Source organism: Phoenix dactylifera, chromosome 3, assembly GCF_051530095.1.
Source record: "Phoenix dactylifera cultivar Ajwa chromosome 3, Ajwa_hap1_PhDact_Kaust_v1.1, whole genome shotgun sequence".
NCBI lineage: Eukaryota > Viridiplantae > Streptophyta > Magnoliopsida > Arecales > Arecaceae > Phoenix > Phoenix dactylifera.
The window spans coordinates 37,687,525-37,714,951 of record NC_143192.1 but is presented as its reverse complement, the minus strand read 5'-3'; the positions used below and the strand labels follow the sequence as shown (position 1 = coordinate 37,714,951).

Below are 27,427 nucleotides of genomic sequence, written 5' to 3'. Positions count from 1 at the left end.
TTAACCAAGCCTGCATTATAGAAAGGATGGGTCGATATTCTCATGGGTTGGTCTAAGCCAGGTCAAAATTTTTTCTCCTAATTAAAAAATCCGGCCGCGCTTGGACCAGTGATTTATGAGCTCGATTAACTCATTCCAGCTTGGTCTGATGCTTTTTAGTAAAAAGATAATATTAAAAAATATCAATTCTGTAGGTAAAAATATTAGTCATTTAAGAAATCGTTTTTGTAATAAAGGATTGTATTTAAATTTATTGACAGAGAATTGGAATCATAAATATGATGGGAAATGAGAGTGGCATTTTTCGAATCTTGATTTGTTACTTATTTGGACCGGCCCGATTTCAACCTGAGATCATTTGTTGCGTCGAGTTTGGACTCATGCGTGCTGGGTTAGACTCAGCTAAACTCGGGCTGGGTGTCTGGTGACCTGGTAACCTGTCAGCATTTGCATTCTGGGCATGCAGATTATGTTAACAAAAGATAATTTCAAAACACCACAGCATATTATTACGTACAGGTCTCCTTTCAAAAGCTATAGAAAGACCCCGCATCTCCTTTCACCTCCTCCAACTTGAAATCGTGAGTCAGAAGCCACGGCAACCGCCGTATACTCATAGAAAACTCTCCATATAAATATGCAAAGCATCTCATCACGATATCATAAACACCCCACACCCTCTTTCACCTCTGTCACATTCCGACCGGAGATCGTGAGGCAAAGGTCACGGTAACTGCCGCATACTTATAGGGAACTCTTCATACAAGCATGTAAGGCATCTTATCACGATATCATAAATATATAGCGAAATAACTTTAAGTAATAATATTCAAATTTTATTTCAATAACTAACTCAAAATTTAAATATTTCACAATTCTAACAATAATTTTATGGTAATATATTAATCTAAATAAACTCTAATCTAAGATAATGTATGCTAAAGTTCTGCTAGTCACTCTTCCATATTGAACCCCGGTCACTCTGAATCTATAAAAAAAAAAAAGAAATCATATGATGAACTAGACAGCCTAATAAGTAACGAGTACCCTAACTAAATAATTCATGTAATAACATAAGATACAACAGTAAAATACAAATTTATCATGAATCAGTATAAAGGCATAACCAATTCCGTTCTAAAACACAAATCCATTAAAATCTATATATTTCAAATATCTATGTATATAATCATAAATAATTTGAAATAAATTACATTCAACTCAACAACCTTTAATTATGACCACACTTGTACTTATATTCTATGGAGTGGACCAGAATACTATTTTTATACCCTACAAAGTGGGCCAGAATATCACATTTATATTCTGTGGCAAGGCTAGAAATAGAATCGATGAGCTTAATAATAATCGAAGTGCTAATATATAGTTTCTAATTAGTAGGGTTTAGAACATAATCAATCTGAGAGTCTAAATCTGATACATATCAAACTTCTTTTACAAAATAACATATATATCATAATCCAATCAAAATATGCATATATGATGTAATATCAGTAAATAATATAATAATAGTTCAAAAAATATTACTCCAAATTACATATATTTTTTTTTATTTGAATCAATATTTTGTAAAATTCATAAATCACACATAAATCAATTAACAATTTATTCGATGGAAAAATGGTATTATATAAATTAAAAAAATCTAAAAAAGGTAAATCATTACTTATCTTGTGAGTGAAACTAAATTATAGGTCCAAATAATTTCAACAATCCCCTTAGAACCTAAGACTCTGGTAAGTACTTAACCACAATCTCCGATGAGCACCATGAGCCAAGACTGTTGGAAGTTAAGAGGACAAGAAGAAGGAACCAATAGTGGTCTAGCGGTGGTGATTAGCAAAATCTGTCGGTGGTGAGGCAAAAGGGAGTGTGAAAATTTTTAAATAGCCGTTGAAGTTTAGATTTTCTAGCTCTCATAGGAAATTGGGATGATGGAGAAGTCCATCTCCTCCAAATCGAACAGGGCTCTATCTATTTTTTTTATGTCCCACTCTAAGTTGAACAACCCTCTATCTTTCTTTGGTAGCCTACTCCAAATCAAATATGGCTCTATCTTTTTTTTTTTCAATCTCCTACTCCAAGTTAGATAAGGCTCTATCTTTTTTTTGTCTCCTATTTTAACTCTCACATTTGATCTAGTCAAGTAAACTAGGTTCAGTTTCTTATTAGCTGGGTTGGGTGTTACAACCTTATTGCCAACAGGTTTTGCTAATCGCTATCGCTAAACTACAATCGATTTCTTTCTTCTTCTTCTCTTGGCATCCAACAACCCTGGCTCATAATGCCCACCAGAGATTTCAGTTAAGCGCTCGCAGAAGTCTTAGATTTTGAAAAAAAAATTCGAAATTATTTAGACCAATAGTTTGGTTTCGCTCGCAACATAAGCAATGTGACCTTTTTTTTAGATTTTTCAAAAACCCACTTCAGAGATAAAAAAATAATTTTATAAATTTAATTAAATAAATATGATTTTGGCTAATTAGGTTACCGAATCTCTATGTCAAAGGTATTCATATATAAATAGTGTTTTGTGAGGGCACGCACGTAATTTGGAAGGGTATTCAAGCAAATTTTAATACTGAGGAGGATATTTATACAAAATTTCATTTTTTTTTTTGCACGTACATCCTTCTAAATATGTAAAATTGCATGAATACCTTTTAAAATTGTTATTTACATGTATACCTTTGTAAACATTTCTTTTTATATATTTTTCCGTTAAGAGTATTTTCATTATTTTCAATTTTAAACTATTAACTTTTTAACGGCATTAGATGGCATAGATATATATGCAAAAGAAAAGAAAAAAATAAGGGTATACATATAAAATAAATATTTTATAAGGACATACATAGAACTATCAATTTGGAAGGGTGTTTATGTAAACTTTAATATTTAGAAGGGTATGTATATATAGTTTTTTTTCTTTTTCTAAGTCAAAGTTTGATTGCTAAATATTAGCTATTTCTGTTGGACAAGTACGAAAGTCTCATGCTCAACTAATGTATAGATTGGTCTTATAGCCAATGCCTAAAATGTATCGGAACAAGATTGCAGGAGACAATGGATTAGGGAGTTAAGTTAGATGAATGTAAATGAGATCTAAAATACCAATAATGACTTCTAAATTTTGCCACTAGTTGTTATACTCTCAGGTGTCGATCCTTTGAAATGGCTGTGAAATGAGGTCTAATATCCATTTCCACATTGTTGCTGGAAATTGGACTCGGGGGTGACCGTCGACTGAGAAGGTGGAGCTTCGGTGAAAGTCGGTGAGTGGCGTTCCGTCGGCGGGCGGCGTCCTCCGTAGGACCTGTAAAAAGCCGGTGGCCAGGGTTTCTGGCGCCGGGCCTCCGATGCCTAAGTCAAAGGGGGAAAGATATATGGAGGAAAAATGTCCAGGGTCTCAGCGTTCCATCCCCTCTAAGGTGGGAGGATTCTCCTTTTATAGAGGGGCATTGGGTTACCTGTGATGTGACGAGGCAGAGTTTACCGTATGATTGAGTATGTCGGTTGAATCAATGCAGGATCGTGTGCATTAATGTCTTGCCGTAGGAGGTTAGGCCGGGGCCAAGGAGTTGTCACGGCTGGTCAGAGGCAGCCGAGCTAATTTGCCGTGGAGGACTTGAGATCCGTAGACAGCAGGAGCCATGCGCATTAATTGTTGAGTAAGCCAGAGGTCTGCAGAGACCATGCGCATTAATTATTGACGGCAGTGGCAGGGGATGGTCTCTGGTCGAGCCGCAGAAGGATGTGATCACGGCGAGTGGATGGCGAGGTCAAGTTTCTAAGGTCGGGAGCTCCCAGGTCGGGCGCCTGGTCGGGCGTTAGGTCGGTCGTCCGAGGTCGGGTGCTTGGTCGGGCGTCCGAGGTGGGGTGCTTCCGATCACGTGCTGGCGACGCGTTCACGTGCTTTGGAGGGACTCGTATTTCCCTCAACACACATTGTCACTAACAGGTGCTCAGACTGCAGTTCCAGAAATGCTTGATAAACAAGAGACTATCCTGCTAGGTGTTCAATGTTTTGATTGTTCTAGCATCCAAAAAAAATGTTGCCGTAGTACAAGAAATAAAAAATGTGGCTCACATTTTTGAGTCACCATGAGACGTAGGAAACAAAAGATCCTAGAGGAGATGGTGGATACTTTTTGGAATGTTTTTATCCATGTCTCATTATATTTTGTCCAGAAGGATCTTGAATTGCGCTGAGTGATTTCATCTATCCAATATATTGGGCTAAGTAGCCATGTTCAACCTTCATCTAAATATTAAAGGTGCGACCTACTGTAGTTGGTAAAGTTTATAGATGTTAATACCAAGAACTTAGGTTTAAGTCCTACCTTCATTCGATTCCTAGTCAGAGTCCTCTTATCCTATTTCTCAATAAACTTTGATCTAGAAATTTCTGAAGCTAACTAGTTTACATGGGAATGAATCTTGCTTGCATGCCAAATGTCAGCTTTAAAGTCAATCAAGAATTGACAGTTTTGAAGTCAGTCTTGACCCCTTGTCATCCCTGCCTTGGATGAAGGTTTTGTTGATGTTTAGTTCCACATCAATTATTTACCAAGAAGATTTTTAGTACTTATAAAAATATTCTCTAAATTCAACCCAAGACCTCTCATAAAAATTCAACCCAAGACCTCTCATATGAACACAAAAGTTTTGTGTATGAAGGGACACTAATTTGGATAAGTGATTACTTTTTATGTTTTCAGCATCTAGTTGGTAACTTCAAAGCTTCTTTCATTCCAAGAGAGGGCAATTAAGTTGTTGATTGTTTTGCCAATACGGCTTGTATAGTATCTCATGACTTCCCCTATGATGTGTTACACGTTGATGTTGCGGACGTAAGTTCTCTTTCTGTAACTGTGATTAGCCCATCTCTTTACCAAGAAAAAGAAATTGTCATGCATCATGTGAAGGGAGTTTGATGGTCCCCAAGGGGTAGTCCTCCTGGGAACAATAAAAGGAGGAAGAAGTTACAAGAAAAAGGAGGACCCAGAAAGGCACCTCAACGGCCTTCCTTCTTCACACGCGCCGCGCACGTGTCGACTCATGGCGGACCTTATAAAACGGAGGCCCGGAAGCGTCACTCGCCCGACATCCCCGGGCTGAGCATGTCGTCTCTCTCCTCCCCCTCACCTCTTCTCCTCCACCGCCCTCTCGTCTTCGCCCCCTCTCCTCCCCTCCGGCACATCTCCCCCGCGATTCCAAAGCCCTCCTCTCCTCCGCCTTCGGCCCGGGCCGGAGCTCGACTTTCTCGCCGGAGCCGCGGCAGAACCATCTCTTCTTGCTCCCTCGAGCCCGCCCCCATGGAAAGAACTTCCATCGCCGAGGTCTCTCTTCCTCAGGTGCCCTCTCTCCTCCCTACCACTTTGTGATTTCGCGTTTCTTTTCTCGCATTTGCTTCATAGGGTTGTTTAGCTTTAATTCACCGCTCATAAAGAATCTTGACGAAGCTTGCCCGCAAAAAAGAAATCTTGACAAAAAGCAACGGAAAAAATAGAAAAAGGGTTATTTCTTGCAGAGACCTCTGTGTTTATCCATGAATGTGAGTTGAGGGTCAGAACCAAGGTCCGCCGTACCGGTACCGGTCGGCGTACCGGTGGCCGGCCGGACCGGTACGGTACCAATCCGAACTGTTACGTACCGGTCGGTACCGGCTGGTACCGCGAGCCAAACATTTTGATTTTTTTTTTTTAAATATTGTCTCTGTTGGATCTTAAATTAAGTGAAGATTGATGTTTTTTTATTACTTTTTTCATGATTTTTGATTTTTTATATTTAAATTTAGGATTCAAATTTGAAACATAGATGATGCATGTTATGTTTTCCTCCCGTTCCAAATGATAAAATGATACACATAAAATATTTTCAAATTAAGATAAATCATTTACATACATTTAAAGTACTCTAGGATATCTAAAATCGGGACGAGTGCCGATGGCTCTCGTAGATATCCGGATCATAAGTATAATCAGGAGGAGGCAAATCAACCCAATTAGAAGAACTGTCTCGCTCACGCTCTGGCTCTGAGAGGTGTCCTCTGATTGTGTAGGGGCCCATCCAAATATGGTGGAAGCAAAATCCAATGCATCATATCCATATTCGTCAGGCTGAGGCTGTGGATAATAGAATCCGTATCCGTATGTTGTCGGATCTGCAGTCGTATCCTGTCTTCCTGAACGACCTCGAGGAGCCCGTCTTCTATATCCAATGATATCCTCACAAAATCTATCAGGTGGTCGACCGTGGTCCGTATCCTGTGTAGCACCCGTAAATTGGGACTCACCGGTGAAATAAAGACCACCATCCGGCTGTGTCTCATTAGTACCATACTGTCCTCCGCTCCCTCCATGGCTAGAAGATCCATCACTACCAGAACCTTCATCGCTGCTAGTCCAAGTCTCTTCCTCGACACTCTCCATTGGGACCCTTTGTTTTCCTTTTCTGGCCCTCTCTGTCTGGCTTCTCTGTGCCTGCGGCTGATCAGCTCTGGGAGTGCGTGGAATATTGTACTCAGCCCATTGCTCTGGATCGACCCCAGCTTCGGTGGCTATGAAGGTAGCTGGTCGTGGAGGCGATCCTGGCTCGTCAAGCTCGGGCTCCTGCTGCTGGCCTACAAGCCAGCCGAGTAATGGATCATCGTCATCAGCGGTGAAGGTTCCGTAAATCGGATCTGTATACTTGAGCTCCACTTCCTCTTGGATGCACTTTAGCCTCAACCGCAAATTGTAATGCACATAAACAAGGTCGTTGAGGCGCTGTTGCGTCAAACGGTTTCTTTGTTTGCTGTGGATAAGGGCGAAGGTGGACCAATTGCGCTCACATCCACTAGAGAAAACTGTTTGGGAGAGGATCCGGATAGCTATCCGCTTTAGATTTCTCGCGGATCCGCCAAAATGCATCCACCATTCAGCTGCAAAAATTATTTATGAAAATTACATATATGATAGTTCCATAATAGTAACTAAGTAACACCAGGTGAATGTTTTCCTGATGTATCACGTACCTGGATTCATATTGTGTTTGCTGACGACAGCCGCTCGTTGGCCAAAATTGTAGCTGCCCTCTCTAAATAATTTGCTCTGTGAAAAATAAGCATAAGAAAACCATGTTAATAATTGAAGATGCCGATATACTTACACATGCTGGTAATTACTAAATCATAATTACCTCTTCAAGACATAGGGCCGCTTTTTCTGGATCATGCTCCATCTTGTAAATCACATTACGCAAAGCATCCAGAAGTGTTTCATCCATACCAATTCCATCTATGCTGTACTGAAACCGGGGGTTTAGGTAGTATGCTGCACATATACGAGACTATCTTAGCATAATTATATAATAACATCACTATAATTGTCACTATAATTATATCTTAGCTTACCTGCTAGATGTAATTCCGTACCCATTTGCGCTCCCCACCGTTGCTCAATGATATTGATGTACGACCGGCCATGTGCTGGATCTGCCTCCATAATCTGATCTTTTGCCTTGACCATCATGTGATAAAAAACCCCATCTGGGGGTAGATCTCACTATCTACGGCCCGCAGCACTTCATATAATGGTTTGATAGCCTTGACTATTGTAGTAGCCCGCTGCCAGAATGGCTGTCTCGTCACCAAGTCTTCTATCTTGCTTCCTTCAGTACCGGCATAAGAATATCTACTACCATACCACTCGGGACTGGCAAACATCTGACGTAGGGCTCCTCTCTTCTCGAGTATGCTATCAAGTGCGATGAAGTTGGTAGCAAACCGTGTGACTTCTGGTCTCAGAATCTCTCCTCCTGCATACTTTCTCATCAGTGAAAGAATCCAGTTATGGTTATAAATATACCTGGTAATGCGTTGGGCTGTCTCCACCGTTTGTTGCACCCTACGGATCTTTCCAATGTCTATCAACATAAGATCGATACAATGTGCAGCACATGGGGTCCAGAAAATATGTGGTCGCCGCTCCATCAAGACCTGCCCGACAGCCTTATATTGCGGCCCATTATCAGTGTCGACCTGCACGACATTCTCCTCTCCTACCAGATCAATCACATCCTCCATAAGTTTCAGTATGTACGAGGTGTTGTGCACATAAGCCGAAGCATCAACCGACTTGTGGAAGAAGGTCTTAGCATCACAGTAGTCAGAAAGTTGATGATGCTCCGCCTGGTCGGACCGGTCCAACCATCGCACATGATGGTTAGTCCATATATGGGCCACTTGCTCTTGTGGCAGTCAATCCAATTCTCCAGCTCCTCCTTATTGTTGTCAAGAAGCTCACCGTATATGTCCTTCGGGCCTAGAGGAGCTACACCGGGACCGGCAGCTTGTATGGTGGCAATGACAGACCTGTAGTGTGTATTGTCTGCCACATTCGCTGGGATGTGGCTGAAGTGAAACCAGGATCCAATAGCTCGCCATATAGTTTTCTTCTTATTTTTCATCTACATTGTGTCTACCCTCTGCTGCCTTGAATCTCTACTGGGGAGAGCATGCGGATCTACATCATGAATTATCGCTCCTTGTGGAATTCCTCTAGATGACTTTTTTCAGCTACCCAAACTATCCAGCATAGATGCAATCCGGCCACGTTCTTTGCCGACGCCCTCCCTGACTGAAGTTGTCCTCAAGAACTCTGGATCTTGTCTAGTGCTCCCAGAACCGCCGCCCGACTCGTATGCTGAGGGCCCAAATCGAGCCCTATGCCTGGCCACCTCCTCTTGCTGCCACTGATCATCCAGGCTTGCATGCATGGCCGCCTGAATATCTGCCTCCTCATCTAGATTCTCGACCTCCTCTGACTTCCTAGAGTGATAGGAAGGTGGCTCTGCCGCTCGGCGATCGACCTCCGCCCTCTTCTTGGAAGCCATCTCCTTCGCTTCTTTGACCTCCGCGAGATTCTGCCTCATCAGCACACGAATCTCGCTAGGACAATTTCGGCACGTAGCAACCTCACCGAAATTTCCGGCTAAGTGTTGCTTCAACCTGGTTACCCCTCCTCCCTTGAAAACTTTGTCGCAAAACTTGCATTGAAACTGGTGTCGTTGCCCCTCACTTCCAAGTCTTCGCCCATAAGACCAGCCAATATCATGCTTTGCAGGGTTCGTTTTTCTTGATGGCTCCATTTCTATCATAAAAGGACAACTTATCAAAAAATTAAGCTAATAAAGTAAATTTTTGCATTATCTTATTATTTAAGTAATTTATAAACTATTTTTTTTAAGTTACTTATTAACAAAATTAATGAAATAACATAGGACAAAAAAACCGCACCTTAAATAGTCTCCGCTGGATTTTTTGGGCAGGACCTCCTCCTCAATTTGTGGGCTATCTCTCAAATCTTCCCGTCTCTGATTACTCTTCAGAGGCTCACTCCTGGATTTTAGTTACTCTGGCCTCTAGAGTCTGGCTATCTCTCAAATCTTCTCGTTCGGTTTTTATAACCGAACGAGGCATGAGTGAGGAAGAAGTGGCCGAGAAGCCATGTTTTGCAACCTCACCGCGCCATGTTTTGCTTGCTCTATGTCATACATTACATGGCGCGGTGAGGTTTTTATAACCGACGCGTGCCTCTATGTCTACATATGTGGCCGTACATTACAACCTCACCGCGCCATGTTTTGCTTGCTGGCCACTCCACCATATGTCAACCAGGGACCATACCCTGCCACCTCTGTCGACGCCATACCGTTCAGAAGGACGGCCTACACCGTATGCCTCAAGCAAGCTCTGGCTGTACGCCACCTGAGCACCTCCGCGGGGACTATAAATAGCTCCATCAGGTAATGCCTAAGAACTTTTTTTGGCTGGACCACATAAAATCTACTCTAACTTCATCATCGGAGGGCCCTCACCGAAACTCCACCGGTGAGGCTTTGTGCAGGTCTGCCGGCGAATAGAAAGCGACCCCCTTCTCTATCCCGTCCACCAGATCCCTCCGACTCCTCCGGCATGGTCATCCTCGGACCGAATTTGAACCATAATATTTGGCGCTAGAGGAAGGGCCTGAGTCGTGATCATGAGATTGAGGAGCCACAGAGCTTCAAACACATCGAGGAGTCAGACACCAACTCTCGGCAACTCGCTTCAAAGTTCACCCTCTGCAGCACCTACACCGGCAGGCCAAACTCCTCAGGTCCAGTCAGAGCAGTTCAATCTGCTGATCCAACAAGTCAAACGCTAGCCACGGCCATTCAAGGCCTGCAACAGACGGTAGCCCAGTCTACACTTCCTTTTCGCGGGCGCGAGCCCTCAGGACAGTGCTCGCAACATTACTCCCTTGTCACGCAGCATATAACGGTCGATGAAAGGGAATGCAATTGACAAAGGAGTAGATCTCTCCGGCTTGAGAAAAATTTTTCTCGGCCTAAGAGCTCGGCTTGTCCGAGGTCTCTCTAGAAATTCGAAAAATACACTCCCTCACCTCTACCCGAGTCGAGATTCTCATGGAGATCAAGGGTCAAGCTTACCTCCGACCACCACCGAGGATGCGACCATCCGAGCCGCGAAAGCGCTCGTGCAAATATTGCCGCTTCCACAAAGATCACGGGCTCACGGCCATGACACGAATGACTGCTACCAGCTCCGAGATAGGATCGAAGAACTTATCCGCCGAGGCATGTTGAGTCGGTTTGTCCATACCCAAGCCGACCTGTGGGAGCCCGAGAAATAGAGCCCAGAGCCACGCGAAGGGCAGAACCACCCCGCCCCATTGCGGGCACCATCAATGCCGTAGCCATGTATCCCACGTGCTGGCAGCTCCTTGACCTTGGGGGGCAGTGGCGAAGGCCTCATCCCCACCAGCCCGGGCCTAGCAACCCGGGGCCCACAAGCTGCCATGCCTGGACAGGACTTTAGCTCCTCTAGGTTAGAACTCTAATCCCAAAACTCTATTATCAATGAAAGTCATCTTTTAGGCCTTGAAAAATGTCTCTCTGAAATGCTTTAATGAATTCGACACGACTCGGTTGTTTCCACGGCATGAGCCCACAATTGCGATATAATGACACCAAATATTATCGACAAATGCACCCCGACCTGAGCTTGGGGCGCCAAATATCTTCGACGATGCGCCTTGACCCGAGCTCAGGGCGCCCTGCGTTGTGTCGATTGCGAGCCAAAGAGCTCCCGCGGCCACAGGATTATCTCGACGACATTCTACGCTATCTCGACGACATTCTACGACATACGACGATCTCAACTAAGAGCCGAAGAGGCCCATTAACACAGGCGCCCTGATTTGAGTGGGGGCGTTCTGCAAAATCAACTAAGAGCTGAAGAGGCCCATCAACACAGACGCCCTAATTTGAGTGGGGGCGTTCTGCAAAATCAAGTAAGAACCGAAGAGGCCTATCAACACAGGCATCCTGATCTTAGTGGGGGCGTCCTGCAAAGTTAACTAAGAGCCGAAGAGGCCCATCATCGAAGACGCGCCCCGACCTGAGCACAGGGCGCCCTATGTTGTGTCGATCGTGAGCCAAAGAGCTCCCGCGACTGCAGGTACCAAGAGCCGAAGAGGCCCACTTACGACAACGCTCCCCGGCCAAGTTCGGGGCGCCCACCTACGACGATGCGCCCCGGCCAAGTTCGGGTTGGCCGGGGCGCCCATTTACGATAACGCGCCCCGACTCGAGCTCGGAGCGCCAACTATTCTTCGACAATGCGCCCCGACCTGAGCTCGGAGCACCAAGTATTCTTCGACAGCGCGCCCCGACTTGAGTTCGGAGCGCCCTGCGTTGTGTCGATCGCGAGCCAAAAAGCTCCTATGATCGTAGGTACTAAGAGCTGAAGAGGCCCCATTGATCGCAGGAAAGGATGTTTCGAGCTCAAAGTCGGGCGCCCTGCCGTAACTGCCGTAAGTCAACAAGACTCCCTCGACTTCAAGAAAAATATTCAAGGGCGACCCGACCATAGGTCGAGCGCCCCGGTTAAAGCCTACGAAAATCTACAAGGCAAGAAAGCTTATGACGACCTCCTACCTAAAAGGCCCTCTGGCACACTGTTGTCCAGGAGTGATAGGACCCTAATCTCGGTTCTTATAGGAGGGTCTGAGGCAGACCTAATGCTCGACTGGGGTGCCCAAAGTGCCCCAGTGGGCAAGCCTGGGAGCAGCTGGCTCTTCACCAACTTTCCAAGGTTACGGCTAAGTCGGTAGTAAGGGTCGAGCTTAGCAACTTGGCCAAAGTCACCAGGCAGCGTAAAAGCTAAGTCAGCACCCGTTATGTAGCTCGGGTTCTGTTAGCCGAGCACAGTGATTCGACACACGGCGCAAAGCAAGGCAAGTCCAAGTACTTGACCAAATTTCAAAAACACGAGATGCTAAAGCCGCGTGTTCTATTAATGGTTAAAGACCGAAGGCCGAATACAAAAGAAACCGACCTTGAGGCCGGATGGAATACACAAAAAAGAAGAAAAATGGGACAAAGCTCAGTTGCCTTGGGCAGCCTCGGGCTCGACTCCAGTAACGGCCTCGGTCCCAACGGCGACTTCAGGATCGACTCCAGCTCCGACCTTGGAAGTAGCTCCTGCGACGTCTTCACCCGCAGCATCGGTGACGAGCTCGCCTGCCTCGGTTGGCTCGCTCACCTCCTCCAAAATCGTTTCCTCGGCGGCCCTACATAGATTTGGATGAAGGCCGCTGAGATCCACTCCAGGGCAAAGTTGCTGAGCCTGATCTCGGTAGTTTTCAAAGCCCCGGATCAGAGCGTCAGTTGCCCCCTCCGCCAGCTCGCTCACGTATTCCTCGGATTGGCGGAAGTTCTGGATGACCTCCCAAACCTGCTCCTCCGTGAGCCTTTCGAGTTGCTCGACCCTTAGCCTTATAACCTTGGCACCATGCCTCTGACCGCCCAGTGCAGCTTCAAGCTCGGAAATACGGGCCTCGACAACTGAACAAGCCCGGGCATGCTCGACCTCTATGTCATGAATCCAGACGAGCCCGGCTTCGATCAGAACTTCGGCAGCCACCGCCCTCTCCTCGGCCTCGCGCTGCAGCTGCTCGGCAGCCGCCGCCCGCTCTTTGGCCTCCTGCCGCTATTGCTCGGCGGCCGTTGCTCGAGCCTCGGCCTCCCACCTCCGGAACACAGCGTGCTCCATCCTCGGCCGGAGTACCCTCATCTGCGCCTGGTAGCCGAGCATGCCAGACACTAGCATGTCGACTATGTGGAGGAACTGGCACAGAAGATAAAATATCAGCCGAGGTGAAGCACTAAATGAAAAGGGGGAGGGTTATTTTACTCACCATAATGCTGGCAGAGTAGGCTTGACCGGCGTAGTCGTCAAGGTCCTGCTCTTCCATCCGAGCTCGATCGCGTGGAAGGATGGCGCAGCGGACGAGCTTGCGAGCAATGTCGCCGGACTCGAGGGCCATGTCGTCCTCGAATAGACGACACCCAGGCCGGAATGGCCTCCTCCCGGATTCAGAGGGAGTGGGCTCGGCCTCAGTTGAGGTCGGCACCCCAGATGAGGGCCTGGCCCCGGAAGAACTCGCGCCCCCAGCGGAGGTCGGCACCTTGGATGAGGGCCTGGCCCCGAAAAAGCGCGCGACCCCAGCAGAGACGGGGACCCCAGAAGTGGACGGGAACTTCGAAGAAGTCGGGACCTCGAGCCCGCTCCTTGGCTCAGGGTCCTATCCACGCTGGCGGACGGCTTTGTGGACCCTCCGAGCATCGCCGGCAGGCGCTCTCGCAGGCTCTATTGCGTCCCCTTCTACCATCGATGGGGGCACCTCGGCCTCAATGAGTAAGGCTTGCTCGAACCCAGCTCGGGCAAGTTCAGCGGTGTCAACCTGAGCGGGCTCGTCCCGCGCGACACCAGAAGATGCAACCCTAACTTTCTTCAGCCCCCGCTCGGGCCGAGCTCCATCCGAGACAGCCACCCTCTTATGGCCTCTAGCCATTAAAGTCTCGGTATCGAGAAGCAGCCCTGCAATCTCTGATAACAGAAGCCTTAATGGGAATTAAATGTAAAAAGAGGAGAAAAGAAGGATGGCTATGCTGCCCTTACCCTCAGGATGAGCTGAACTCAGACCAACGTTGAGCTTCCTCGTTTAGCAGGTCAGGAAGATTTAGATCCCCTCCGAGCTCGAGCAGCTCGTCCAAAATTTTCTGCCCGAATCACTACAACTTGGGAGATTTGTTATTTACTGTAGCGCGTGGCAAGCCCTAGGTCGGGTCAAACCCCCACGACCGCTTGGAGGAAATAAAAAAGAATTTGTCTTTCCACCTATGAATGGAGGAAGAAGCATCTCGGAAAAGAGTGCGGCCCCCTCGAGGAGAGAAGTACCACCACTCTTTGTCTGCGGGGTTGGCTTTCAGTACGAAGCAACCCCGGAAGACATTCACCGAAGTGCAAAGACCGTGGGCAAGGCAGAGGGCAAGGAAGTCGATGATCATCCTCCAAGAGTTTGGAGTGAGCTGCGCAGGGACAAGGCGATAAGTCGCCAGCAGCTCGTTCATGAACTCGTGAATGGGAAACCTCAACTCCGCTCGGAGTGTTTCTACTTACACTTCGATCCGACCTTTGGAAGGGTCGGTGACTCGAACCCCGAGCTCTGGGAACTCAAGGGTAAACTCCTGAGGAAAGAAGAGCCGAGCCCGAATTGGGCCCAGCTCCTCTTCATTTATGTTCGAGCTAGTCCCATACGGACCATGATTCACCTCGAGCTCGGCCTCCTCTGCATCCAAAGAAACCCGAGCTCAGGATGGACCCATTCTAAGCACGAGGGCTCTCGAGGGCGATCCCATTGCCTTGCTCACGGAGAATCTAAATAACAGAAAATAGAAAAAGCTTCTCCGAGCGATCGAGGAAGATGAAGACACCTACCTAAGGTCTCACTGGAGAAGAAAGCAAGAAAAGAGGGCCGCTGGAGACTGAGAGCAGAGCTCGCCGCGAAGTTCGCTGAGAGGCTCCAAAATACTTCAGAAGCCTTCCAGAGAGCTCAGGAGCGACAATGGCGGCCGCAAAGGAAGGAAACGAGATCAAATAAGGGCCCGGGCATGGTATGCAGTACTGGTCGGTACCGGACGTACCGTACCGGTACCGGTGGGTACCGCTATCGGTATGCCAGGCATACCTCATATCGTACTGTACCGACACTCGGTACGCCTATGCTAGTGCGGCACTGGTATTGGATTCAGTGCTGGTACGGCGAACGTTGGGCCCGGGGATCTTTCTAAGGCCTTATATAGCCTCCCTCGACGGCTCAGACCGGCTTAACCAAGCGGCGAGGCAGTCAGATCTCGCCGCGTGGCGGGCCCAGGAGCTACCTCAGCAGATCTTCTCAGATTGCGGTACTAAAAGCCGATCATTATAGCGAACGCTTCGGGAGATGGGGGCATTAATGATTGGCCCATCGTATTCCGCAAAGCAACTCTTCGAAAGGGAGTGCACACGCCACACATTAAAGGGCCCTCGTAGCCGTTTTCGCTTCGAGTGATGTGACAGTATCACCTGAGCTCGGCTCGGGAAGCCCACCTTGAAGCCAACCTTGAAGTCGGCACGAATACGAAGGTAAACCACAAAAGCCTAGGTGGCCGACTTTACAAGAATAAAAGAAAAGGGGGGATAGGCGGAAGAAAGCTCAGTTAGCTCGAACGGCCTTGGTCTCGACCTCGGGAGCAGCCTCTGCCCCGACCTCGGGAGCGGCCTCCGTCTCGGCCTCGACGAGCTCTTTGCCGACTCTGCAAGGCTATCTGGCAGCATGGAGGCTAAACCATTATCTAAACTATGCAGCTCGGATCTTGCTAGCTAAGCATAAAGCTCCAAGTGAAACGAGTTCAAACACCATGCCGGATTTCAAGACACAAAGTAGTGAAGAAAATGCACTTTATTTATGTTGAAAGGCCAAGGGCCGAGTAAAAAAATAGCCGACCTTGAGGTCGGGCTAAATACAAAAAGGCCTAAGTGGCCAATCTAGCAAGAGCAAGAGGAAAAAGAAAACAAGTAGAAAAGAACTGTCAGCTTGAGCAGCTTCTGACCCGACCACAGTGATGACCTCTGCAGCGTCCCAGACCGTCACCTCGGCGACAAGCTCGCGCACCTCGACGAGCTCGTTCGCCCCGGACATCATCCACCCTGGCGTTTGTGGGCGTAGACGAAGCGCATCTTGTAGCGGAAGCCCTTGGTGACGCTGATGATGAGATTCTTCGACCTCTTCTCAGACCGAGCTCCATCTGACGCAACCACCTTGTTATGTCGAGCCATCGGGGTCTTATTGCTGAAGATCATCTCTGTAACTCCTCACAACGAAGATGGCAGCCAGGGAAGAAGACGGAAGTAAAAGAAATTGAGTGAAGGCCCTAAGATCCCCCCAAGATCTTATATAGCCTACCTCAACGGCTCAGATTGGGTTAACCAAACATCCAAGCAGCCGGATCTCGTCACGTGGCTGGTCCAGAAGCTCCCTTGGTGTATCCTCCTGGATCATAACATTGAAGACCGAAACGGTCATGAGAGCCGCTTCGGAGAACGGGGCATTAATGACTGACCCCTTGTGTTTCACCCAGCGATGCCTTGAGAAGGAGCGTACACGCAACACTTCAAAGAACTCCTGCGGCCGCTCCCACTTCAATTGACGTGGCAGCCTGATCCATTCAAGCTTGGCTTGCGGAACTCGGCCTGAAGTAACCAGCCCCTAATTATGTCGAGTATACTTAGCTCAGTGTCCACGCCCTCATAAGCACTTGGTTATGACAGGGCGACTAACTGTCCAGCTATTTTCTTCGCCCGAGTCGAAGAGCGACTCGACCTCGGAAGTCGGAGGGCAAATGATGGGGGGCAAAATGGATTGTCTTGTTCACAACATGGGACCACCCAATTTCAGCCAGATAGACATCAGCACCGAAGCAGGCCAGACCTGAGTCTTGTCGAACATTAGTCCGACCTCGGACCCTACAAAAGGCCGGGTAGACCTTGCCCGGACCTGTCCGCTTGGAACGCCCTGCAGGGTCGACCAAGAGCTGAAGAGGCCCCGTCGACCGCAGGTATCTACAATGACGCCCCTCGAGCCGGTGTTGGCTCGCGGGGCCTTGCGGTCCCAAACCCCGCGCCAAGGTTGAGGCCCTGAGGGATTTTGCTATGTGTTGGGACCGACTTGCTTGTGGGTATCGCTCTTCCTTCTTGCTGCCTTGGAACCACGCCGTGTGCTATTGCCTTTGGCTGCCGGCGGTGGGAATGAATCAAGATGGTTCGGGGCTCAATGATGAAAAGAACTTGACTCTATTCCAATTAGCAACGAATTACAAGGACTCTTAGCAAGATCCGGAAGGAACCTTGCGACGCCTAAACAATCTAAGGGGAGTGATGTTCTCCTCCTTAGCCCAAGCCTTTCGGCCGACAAACAAAAGGGATACAACCGTTGACACTTTGCTGGAAATTCAAAAGCTAGAAGATGATTGCCTAAGGGCCCTAATGGCTCCTCTTATAGGCCGATTGTCTTGGCTTATTTTGGACTTAATTCAAATGACAAAAGACTTCTAATTCGGCCGCAAGGGGCTGACTAAACTTGGTTCTCTCTTGGCCATGTGTTGCATTGAGGTGGGCGCTCGGGATTGGCTGCATGGTTGGCTCGGGCGCAAGTCTTGTGTGGATGCTGCCATGTGTCCGGGCGGAGCCTGATTTGGCTGATGTTTTGGTTGGCTGGGCTGCGCTTCTTGATTTGCAGGGATGCGCCGCTGTTGCCTTGGCTCCCACGGATTGCTGGCGTGGCTGTCCCCTGTGCGTCCAACTTTCGGCCTGCTGCATCCTGGCCGCCTGTGTCTTCTCCTGCTGGATCCTTATGGAAGAGCCCGCAGGCTCCTCCTTTGATTCTGCGCGTGCGCTTTCCATGTTGGGCTCGGCGCTGATGCTGGGATGCTTGCCATGTGTTCCTGTTGGTTGGCTTTGGCCGGGCGCAATCTGCTGATGGTTTTCCTTGTTTGGCCTTGCGCACGGATGGTTGCCACTTGTCCTTAGGTGCGCTCTCGGTTGGGCTGACGACGGCTTTCCTTGTTTGGCCTTGCGTGCGGATGGCTGCCACTTGTCCTTGGGTCGCGCTCTTGGTCGGGCTGACCGTGGCTTTCCTTGTTTGGCTCTCGGGCGTGCGCGCGCTGGCTGGTCCGGGTCCAATGCATGCGGGCTCGGTTGCCTTGCTGTGTCTTTGGCTGGGCTCGACCCGTGCGCTGTCCTTGGGCTGGTCTGGCTTGGGTGCGCTCGGCCGAATGCAGTCTTGGCCGGGCCTTGTGCTTGCTGTGCTCCCTTGTGCGTGTGCGCCCAAGTGCGCACACACGGGCTGGTGCCCTTGGTTGCCGCTCGTGCCCATGCCCATGTCTGGCGTGCGCGCAACCCACTGTTGCGCGGGCGCCAAGTGCTGGCGAGGGGCGGGGAGGCGGCCTTGCTGTGCACTGGCCGACTCCTGGTTCCGCGAGGTTCGGGCGCGCCAGGCGGCGCGGGTGCTAGGTGCGCCGGGCGCAGGCCGGTGCGCGCCGGGCGGGCGCGTGGACGGGCGCGCGGGCGGGCGCCCTGGCTGGTGGCCGCGCGCAGGCAGGCGCACGGGCTGGCGCGTGGGCGTGCGCCCCTGCTGGCGTGTGCGCCTGTGGCCGTGCTGCTGCAGTGGGCGCGCGCAGGGGGCTGCGCGTGCCGTGGGCTGTCTGGGCGCGCGGTTGGCCGCGCGCTGCTGCAGTGGGCGCAGAACCTCGCGCAGGTGCTGGTCTGGGCCTGCGTGGGGCTGTGCCGTTGGCTGATAGTGCTGGCCACTGCTTGGGCAGACCTCCAAGTAGTGGATTTGGCCCGGGCGTTGGTCTTGGCCGAGGTTGGCCTCGGCCATGCTTGCTAGATCTTGGCTTGGCGGGCTGAGGTGTCTATCAGCCGGGCTCGGAGCGCTCTGCAGGATCGACTGAGAGCCGAAGAGGCCCTGTCGACCGCAGGTATCCGTAATAACGCCCCGGTCTGAGCTCGGGGCTCCCTACCGAGCTGACTTTAGAGCTGAGGAGGCTGGGCCGACCTCTGTGTCCGTCGGGCCGACCTCTGTGTCCGCCGACCTTACCTAATATATGTTGCGATGCCCCAAGCGAGCTCGACTTCAGTGCTCATCAAGCTGACTTCACCAAGTAAAGGCTGCAGCCTCTAAGCGAGCTCGACCTCGCCCGCGGCCACATCCACGTACGCATCTACGCACGCCCCTATGTCCGTATACGTGGCCGTACATTACAACCTCACTGCACCATGAGAATCTTCTAATTAGTTAGCTTGCCAGGTTTAAGAATTCCTCCCGGGCAAGGGTCAGCGCCGGGGCAGTTTCAGCATCATCCGAGGAAAGAGACATGCTTTGCTTGCTAGCTACTCCACGACATGTCAACCAGGGACCATACCCTGCCACCTCTGTTGACGCTATACCGTTCACAAGGATGGCCTATACCGTATGCCTCAAGCAAGCTCTGACTGCACGCCACCTGGGCACCTCCGCGGGGACTATAAATAGCCCCATCAGGTAATGCCTAAGAACTTTTTTTGGCTGGACCACCTAAAATCTGCTCTAACTTCATCATCGAAGGGCCCTCACCGGAACCCCACTGGTGAGGCTTTGTGCAGGTCTGCCGGCGTGCAGGAAGCGACCCCCTTCTCCGTCCCGTCCACCAGATCCCCCCGGCTCCTCCGGTGTGGTCACCCTCGGGCCAAATTTGAACCACAACATGAACCATGACTTGATGTTATAACTTGATCATTATATTTTAATGGCTAGTGTTTATAGAATTTAACCGCTTCCGATGTATTGTGGGGGAAAAAAAAACGTTATGAGCGTGGGTGACCATGGTCAAATAGAAAAGCTTGCTTGTTAGAATAGAATTCTGTTTTTCTGAATTTTTTCAAGATTAATTCCTTGCAAAACTTTCTTTTTATTATTATTTTTTAAATTCTCTTTAATATCGCAAGGCCTGTCTTCTGAGATGTTTATGTGGCACTTTGTGGGATATAGGATTGGCTAAAGGAATCCCCCTTTGTGTCGTTGAGGCCTTCTAAATCCTAAACCCTTGATGTGGGATGTAGAATGAGTTCTTATGTGACTAAGGCAACCAACACACAGAATGCTACGAAACTCTCTACTTCCCTTCCCAATTGGCTCCTTTTATTTCTTCCCACTTTCTCATATAAGAGAAAAACTTTTCCACCTCTCTCATTTCTTCCCCTTTCCCGTTATACTTTGAGTTGCTTAGAGACCAGAGTTGGTTTCCATCTTCTCCCTAGGGACATACTGAATGCCAAGAATACCTGCTTATATCAAGGAATCGGCGGTTTTAGGGCACTGAATATGTGCCTTGAGCCCAAACCAGAATTATTATTTTATTTGTGTTTTTTTTCATATTTCATTGATCATAACTTCATTAGTTTTGTGATAGTTGCTTGCATAATTTCCAATTAATGGTTTTGGAGAAGCTTCTGTTTTATGATTTGGGTGTTCAATTGATGGATTTTCTTCTCAAAATGTCTTTATTTAAAAATATATTCTGTTCAAATAATTTTTATCTTTAAGAAAGAAATAAATGAGTAAGCTAGAGGGTTAATGGCTCGAGATCAAGGTATGGAAAGATTGCCCTAAGATTATAGTCGCCTCCTCGACGTGTTTGTATATAGGAGGTCAGATGAATCATGTGGTCTTGTTGACCAATGAAAACAAGATGATAAAAGAAGTAAAGAAATATCTTTTGAATTTTTTTTGGAGCATCTAGATGCAAAATCATAAACAACAATACTTTGCTCTGTTTTAATCTTTGGTGCTCTTTGTTGAGGGTTTTTGCTTTGGAGAGTATGCATGATCTTATGTGTCATACTAGGCCTTTTTCGATTGTGAGCCAAAGAGTGTACAGGCACCCTTTCATGGAAGCTTAATGGTATCACAACTGGAAAGCAGATATTTTTCACTTGAGGCACATCTGTACGAGAGATTTTTTTTTCTCAATGATTATGAAAACTTATAGTCTGAGTTAAAAACTATTAAAGTATAGAAAGCCAGGTAAGACCAACCCAGAACCAAACCCTTGTTGCAGCTAGGCATACACAACCGGCCAAATAAATGAGCATCTCTGTGGGTTTTAGAACAAAATTTCACACACATGATTTAGATTCTGGAGGAGAATTAACATATCAATGTCAAAAGGAAGTTTTCCTTGCCAATATGGGACTGAAAATTATTGACAAAAGGAAATCAAAGTTTTGAAGCTTTGCCAAATTTAAGGAATCAGTGTATTACAGACTAAAATAAACCACTAAATGAATCATTGAAAAATCTGAAGAACATAAATATTTAGACAAAAGCCTTAAATAACGGTAGTTTAATGATATTTGGTGATAAATGTTTTATGGGAAAGCAACATTATTTGGTGCAATGATATTAGGTCTTTTCAGAACCTGAATGTGTGCTTAATGTTTCTGGGCTTAATCTGAGTTGCTACAGTGAACTAGATTTTTTACTTGTACTTTTATCAGAACTACGTTAAGTTAAATATTTGTTATTGGTGAACCAAACTCCAAGAGGGTTAGTGCAATCAATGGCGATATGTGGATACCTTGATATTGTTTCTTAGAACTATAGGAGGCTGCTCAATTCCCATAGTTTCAGCCTCATGAATACTATTATGTAGGTGGGTCTCCATCAATGCATGTGATGCAGCAACATTCAAATGTTTTCCTCTGATTCATTAAAAGTTGAACTCATTCTTTGAATTGCTATTTTCTGCTCATTAAACCCTTTCCATGAGATCTCCAATCACAAAATCTAGGTTTCCACCTTGAGTGACTTTCTTATGGGCTTCAACACTATTCTCCTTTATAGATTTAGGACTGTACCTCTTAGAAAGATTCTTGGCTGTTAATCATATATATTCATATTTCAGATCATCGAATTTTATCACACGTCGATTATGGTGAGTGTTTCACAACTTTATGTCTACTTCATGTAGTTATTCATTTTCTTATCTGTGCTGCTGGGTGTATCAAATCAATATTAACTTTATAATCACAATAAAGAATGACAGTAATAGGTTTACTTCTAGAAGAATTTCAGAAATCAAACTTCTGACCCAATCAGTCTCCACATTAGTAGAACACAAGACAATTAAATTTGCTTTTTGCTGGTGCTTTTGGAGATTATGTTTTGCTAAGTGTATTAAGGAAAATATGAGCAATGGCAAATTTTACCTCTGAAGAGTTCTCTGTTAAGCATTACTATATTCTTCTGTTACTTTAGGAAAAGCAATTTAATGTAAGCATTTTTTTTTTCTTTTGCCATGTTGCTTGCTGTGTTTTTAATATATTTACTCTCTCAATGAGAAAAAGGAAATGTTCTAAAGAGAAAACGCTACACATATTAATTGCAAAAAATATATGAATAGTTAAGGCAATTTTATATGTCAACCATATGTTCAGCAAAGGTAACGTTAGGAGGATTTAGTAATTAGTAATTTTGTGTGATTTCTTTGACATGAAATAAAACCAAACCTGACATTCAAGAGAATGGGATGAATCTTAAGGATTTCATTTTTTTATTCACCAAGGACGCAAATATTTGTTCTTTGTTGACTAAAAATAATTAAAAAATTCTCATTCTTTATGTTCTTTCAGTAAGTACATGTGATCAAAGTATTGTTTCTTATTCACAAATTACTGAAACCTTCTTATGCTGTCTGTTCTGTCATGAAGGTAATGTTATGATGGCAGAACCTTTTTCACCAATATAAAATGCCTATCCTATAAGATTTTACTATCGATGGAGTGCTTTTAGATCATTTCTTCCCCTTTACAACATTCCTGACCACTATGTTGTACAAGTATATTCAAGAAAAAAATTTACTGCTCTTTCTTTTGAAAAATCTGTAGGGAATACCCATTCTTTTCTAGGCTTCTCAGTCTAAAAGTATCCAAAACAGTTGAAATGCATGCTGTTTAGCTGGAAATGATGAAATTATACAGGATTTTTGCCTTCAATTATTTCAATGCTCTTGAGCCGCTAACCAGTAGCCAAATATATTCCTGAATAATTTGTCTAGGACAAAGCCTTCTCTAATCAAGATTTTATCTAGTTTGTTTCTCATGTTTTTTATTTAGTTGGTTTATTGGGTTCAATTTTTGAACTGGATTGTCTCCTAGAAATATTAACTAGTTCAGTTTAATAAAATCTAATTTCTCTTATAAAGGTTACATATATGGAATCTCTTACTTAAACATTAATATCATATTTTGGCTTAGTGATGCTTCTTGAACTTAATTTATTGATAATGGAATACTCACTTTTAGAGGTTGCATGTGCAGGACCTCCTATCATATGCAAGGGCTTACTGGGTTGCTAGATTTTTGATTGCTTGGAATATCAATGATGACGATGATGCTTGTGTTTATCTCTATGCTAGTAGAAAGGCAAGCATATTCCTTACAGATGAGGGCATTGAAGGTGGTAAACATTACCACATTAGTCTGCTTTCTTCATTCATGATTTTCAGCATTGGAGACTCCAACGAAATGTGTCATAATATTTATTATCCATATCCAAGATATCTCTTCCAGAAAGCTTTTTCTTCTATTGCATTTTTTTAATAAAATACATGGGAGGTCATCTTCCCATGCTTTATAAATATAATTCTCTATGGATTTTAAACCCTCTTTATTAGGCAATATTTTTGATGTGCCTTACTTGCTTGGAGATTGACTTTATATCATGTATAATGCACTGTTTCCTTCCCTTGTTGGCAGGGTACGATGTGAAAATTTTGCTTGAACCAGAATACAATGGGCTTCCAGCAAATGTGAGCTAGCAATCACTTGGTAGACCTGATAGATAAATGTTCTTGTCAAGATTTTTTATGACCTGATTCCTGTTGATCACCTCCCAACTACAGGAAGCATTTTATACTAATGACAGCAACTTCATCTGTCTCTAACTCTACTTTTGTCATAATTTCAGGTAACCGAGAAGTTTCCTCATATTGTAAACTATAGAGCTTTCAAGATTTCACAATCTGTGGATATTGGAAACCTTCTCAAATGCCAGTTAGCAGCTGCCTTCTATGGTAAGTCATAAACTATTTATGCCTATATGGTATAAACTTAATGGACAACTTGAAAGTCTCTAGTCAATTACTATGTTAGCTCATCAGACTTATCGAAAATAATAAGATAACTTTGTTGTTGATATGCATGAACACAAACTTAGTTACATCTTGGAGGCTTATATCAACTTTGCTCCTGATATTCATGATTGAGTTGAATAAGTTCGATTATAAGTATTAGAAGTGCATTGTTTTTTAGTAATCTCTATTAGCAAGGTATTTTGAGAAAATTGAATTTTAAAAGTACATAGGCTTAATAATTTTGTTCAGATCTTTATGAGCTTTCAATGAAATCACATTTTTCCCCCGTAATTTTTGTAGAATGTGTTAGTATCAATGGAGAGGGAAACTATTGCTCCATGATAGTGGTTCTTTGTTGTTGTTTACTTTGGAGCTAGCTCTTTCATGCTAAGGGTGGGGAATGGGACTATGCTGGTCTTTCTGTGGAATGGGACGTTCCATTTTCCGACACTAGTAATAGGTGGGACATCCTGTCATCCTATTGGTATTTAAAACCTTGGTTCAAGACCCTTTCAGTTATCCCATTTAATCCAACACATTATATTGATGGGTAAGAGGCGGGTTAGCCAACTAAGGTGGTGTTGAAATAAAAATTGAGAAAAAATCACTTCATCCTTTTATAATTAAAAATAAAAAAGAACAAAGGGTGCCATGCTAATCTGTTGGCTGGTATTGACCTCGCATTGAACATGCTGACTAGCATGGGCTGGTACGATACATTGTCACCTGTATTGACCAACATAGGTTGGCTTTTTTGAAACATTGCATGCATCTCATCATTCAAATTAAGGTCGGCGGAACCATCTCGAACCGCTCAGTTTGTGGCATCCTGAGCCGTATCGGCCGCGGACCAGGACGATTCCGATGACGAAAATGAGACTCTCGCCGAAGAGGGAGAAGACGAAGGAAAAAGAGGAAGAGAGAGAGCGGGGGAGGGAGGGAGAGAGAGAGAGAGGAAGGAAGAGAGAGAAGATCGAGGCTGGCCTCTGCGGCCGGCTGGCGGAGGCCAGGGAGCCGCCGCGCAGAGGAGGGAGCTGCGGAAGAGGGGCTCGCTTCGGTCTCCTGTTTCGTTCGAAACAGGGGTCGGAGGGGCTTCTTTTATTTTTCAGATTTTTAAGTGAAAGTCGGCAAACTAATTGCCGACTTCACTTAATCTTTTTTAAAAGCCCTTCTTCTTGCCAACTTTCCAGCGACTCTCCGGCCTTCGCCTCCTCCGTGGGGCGGCTCTTTGGCCTATGTCTCCTCCGCGCGGCGGCTCTCTGGCCCTCCGCCGCCCTCCCTTAGCCTCCCCCCTCTCTCTTTCTTTTTCTCTCTCGTTCTTCCTCTCCTCCACCTCTTCTACTATGTCGGTACAGGTTTGACACGACACAACGCGGGTCCGTACCGACTCGTCCCGCAAGGCAACTGATACGGTGCCCGGTACCGATTCCGTCGACCCTGATTCAAATGCTTGAAAAATATGATATGTAGGCTCTGTGGTGAGAATGCTTTTGCTTAGAGCGCATATTGGAATGGTTTTTTTAAGATTTAATGGCAAAGGAATGTTCAAACTTCAAAGTCTGTCTAATGACATTTAGTGAAAAGTGTTTGATGAACTAGATGCCTGTGCCACATTTTTGTTTGTAGAAACAGGCTCTGAACTGAATTGTGCTTATCATATTTAGTGAAACTAGGTATAGCTCTGAATTGTAACTTTATCATAATAGCCATATGACCTTATATTAGGGAAAGTTCTGTAATCTTCCCTTGAAGAATTTAACTTCCATCATATTGTATTCAGAAGCATGATATCATCAGCATACATAAACTAGATCATCAGTGAAATGTATCCTTTTAATTTTCATCCTAAAGATTCTCATTCTGCTAAGATCCTCTTGTTTTGTGGGTCCTTGTCATAGCAAAGATATTTGACAGTCATATGGTGCTAGAGAAAGCCTTTTCTTCCCCTGTAATGCTTTCATTACCTTTTTTAACCATTTCTTCACTCTCTTGTTTAATAGAACAAATCTCTCGCACAAGTTATTGCATCATTGATTCCACCTATATTCCACTAAAGTTGAATTCCATGTATTCTTTAATTCCTTAATTCTTCTTCGTTTTGCTTGTCTAGATTTAGAATTTTGTGTTATGAGAACACAAGAGGAATGGTTTCTTTATAATTATATATTCTTAATTTTTTGAGTTTCTTATTGGAAAGCTTAAATTATGGTCAAATATGTAATATTCCAACATGAACAGACTGTTCCTTTGCATTCGTATTATTTTCTAATTTCCTAAGGTAGTAAAGTCTACTAGAACATGCCCTCATTGTGCTGATCTCATGGTCTAGCATGGAAAACACAATTAAAGTCTTTCTGGATACCTCAATTGCTTACATAATATAATGTAGGGCTTTTCCAACTCTCAATGGATGAATGACTCAGAACATGGGAAGAGTTTTGCTTCGGTGCATATTAATCAAATTCCAGCCCTTAAGGATAAAATGGGTATTTAACCCATAAATCACTTCAGCTTGTTAACACTAGGAAGATTGGATTAGCTCTCACTCTCCAGTATCTCACTCTCCAGTATCTTTTGGTCATGTAGCCTCACATAATCTATCTCATGAGATTCTGGTTTTCTATTCCATTCCCTTTCTCAAAGAAAGCTAGCCTCTCTGGCTATATGATCGATAACCAAGATCTTACCATTGATAGATTGGGAAGAGTGACAGAGAATTGAGATCTTACCATTGATAGATTGCGAGAGAGATCATGCAAGAACGATAGAATGAGAGAGCTTATAGGATGATGAGAGAGGGAGCAGAGAGCATGCTTATGAGAGAGAAGTTTTGGTGAGAGAGGTGGAATGAGAGAGATATTGGATTCTCTCCAGCAATCGGGGCCGATCATGTATTGTGTAGGCCCTGATTTGAGTGGGTCCCACATGAGAGAGGGCAGAAAGATTAAGAGAGTGTGGGGGCGTGCGAGAGAGAGAGAGAGAGAGAGAGAGAGAGAGAGAGAGAGAATACAAGATTATGCTCTAATCACCTGAGAAACCCTGAAGTTCTTAATAACTATAGATAATTTGCCCTTTTTGGCCGAGGTATCGCTGCTGACTATCTTGGAAGAATAATAAATCTCGGCTGTTCACTTGAAAGCTATGGACGGTGCTTGGAAAGAGAATGTAATGTACTGAAGCAAAACCAGGCTCAATGAAGAGTTGGATTTGCAAGGCCTCTGTCATGAACATTTTCCTGAATGAAAGTTCTTCATTAGTTTTTAAACTACCTGGTTGATATCTATTAATTTATTTTTTAATGCCA

General features: G+C 45.6%; 2 protein-coding genes across 15 annotated transcripts in view; one reads left to right on the top strand and one right to left on the bottom strand.

Annotated features, from left to right (window-relative positions):
- The first annotated feature begins 5,107 nt into the window (after positions 1-5,107).
- Positions 5,108-27,427, top strand: part of LDA (limit dextrinase) — a 100,336-nt gene continuing 78,016 nt past the window's right edge. For 7 of the 14 annotated variants that reach the window (XR_016399877.1, XR_016399880.1, XM_089929610.1 and 4 more), the window contains exons 1-4: positions 5,109-5,378; positions 23,309-23,447; positions 23,747-23,799; positions 23,958-24,063. Coding sequence is in view for 6 of the 14 variants with exons in the window: in XM_089929610.1 (XP_089785736.1) it covers positions 5,145-5,378; positions 23,309-23,447; positions 23,747-23,799; positions 23,958-24,063 (532 nt within the window). In the remaining 8 variants the exon portion in view is untranslated. Of the gene's footprint in view, positions 5,379-23,308; positions 23,448-23,746; positions 23,800-23,957; positions 24,064-27,427 lie in introns of all 14 variants that reach the window. The other 7 variants (XR_016399881.1, XR_015976291.2, XR_015976294.2 and 4 more) reach the window with 4 other exon arrangements.
- Positions 5,459-8,066, bottom strand: LOC149768091 (uncharacterized). Its single transcript, XM_089929348.1, has 3 exons — positions 7,655-8,066; positions 6,651-6,902; positions 5,459-5,506 (listed from the first exon to the last, which is right to left on the bottom strand). Exons 1-3 carry the CDS (start codon positions 7,994-7,996, stop codon positions 5,459-5,461), a joined length of 642 nt encoding a protein of 213 aa, XP_089785474.1. The 5' UTR covers positions 7,997-8,066.

What these genes read in the sequence shown, in the direction of transcription:
- LOC149768091 (XM_089929348.1), bottom strand. Translation starts at nt 7,996, where the DNA reads ATGGAGCGGCGACCACATATTTTCTGGACCCCATGTGCTGCACATTGT. An exon ending in GAAGCAAGATAGAAGACTTG is followed by an intron (nt 6,903 to 7,654) that starts GTGACGAGACAG and finishes AGAAATCTAAAG; the next exon opens with CGGATAGCTATCCGGATCCT. An exon ending in ATCCATTACTCGGCTGGCTT is followed by an intron (nt 5,507 to 6,650) that starts GTAGGCCAGCAG and finishes CTTTTTGTCAAG; the next exon opens with ATTTCTTTTTTGCGGGCAAG.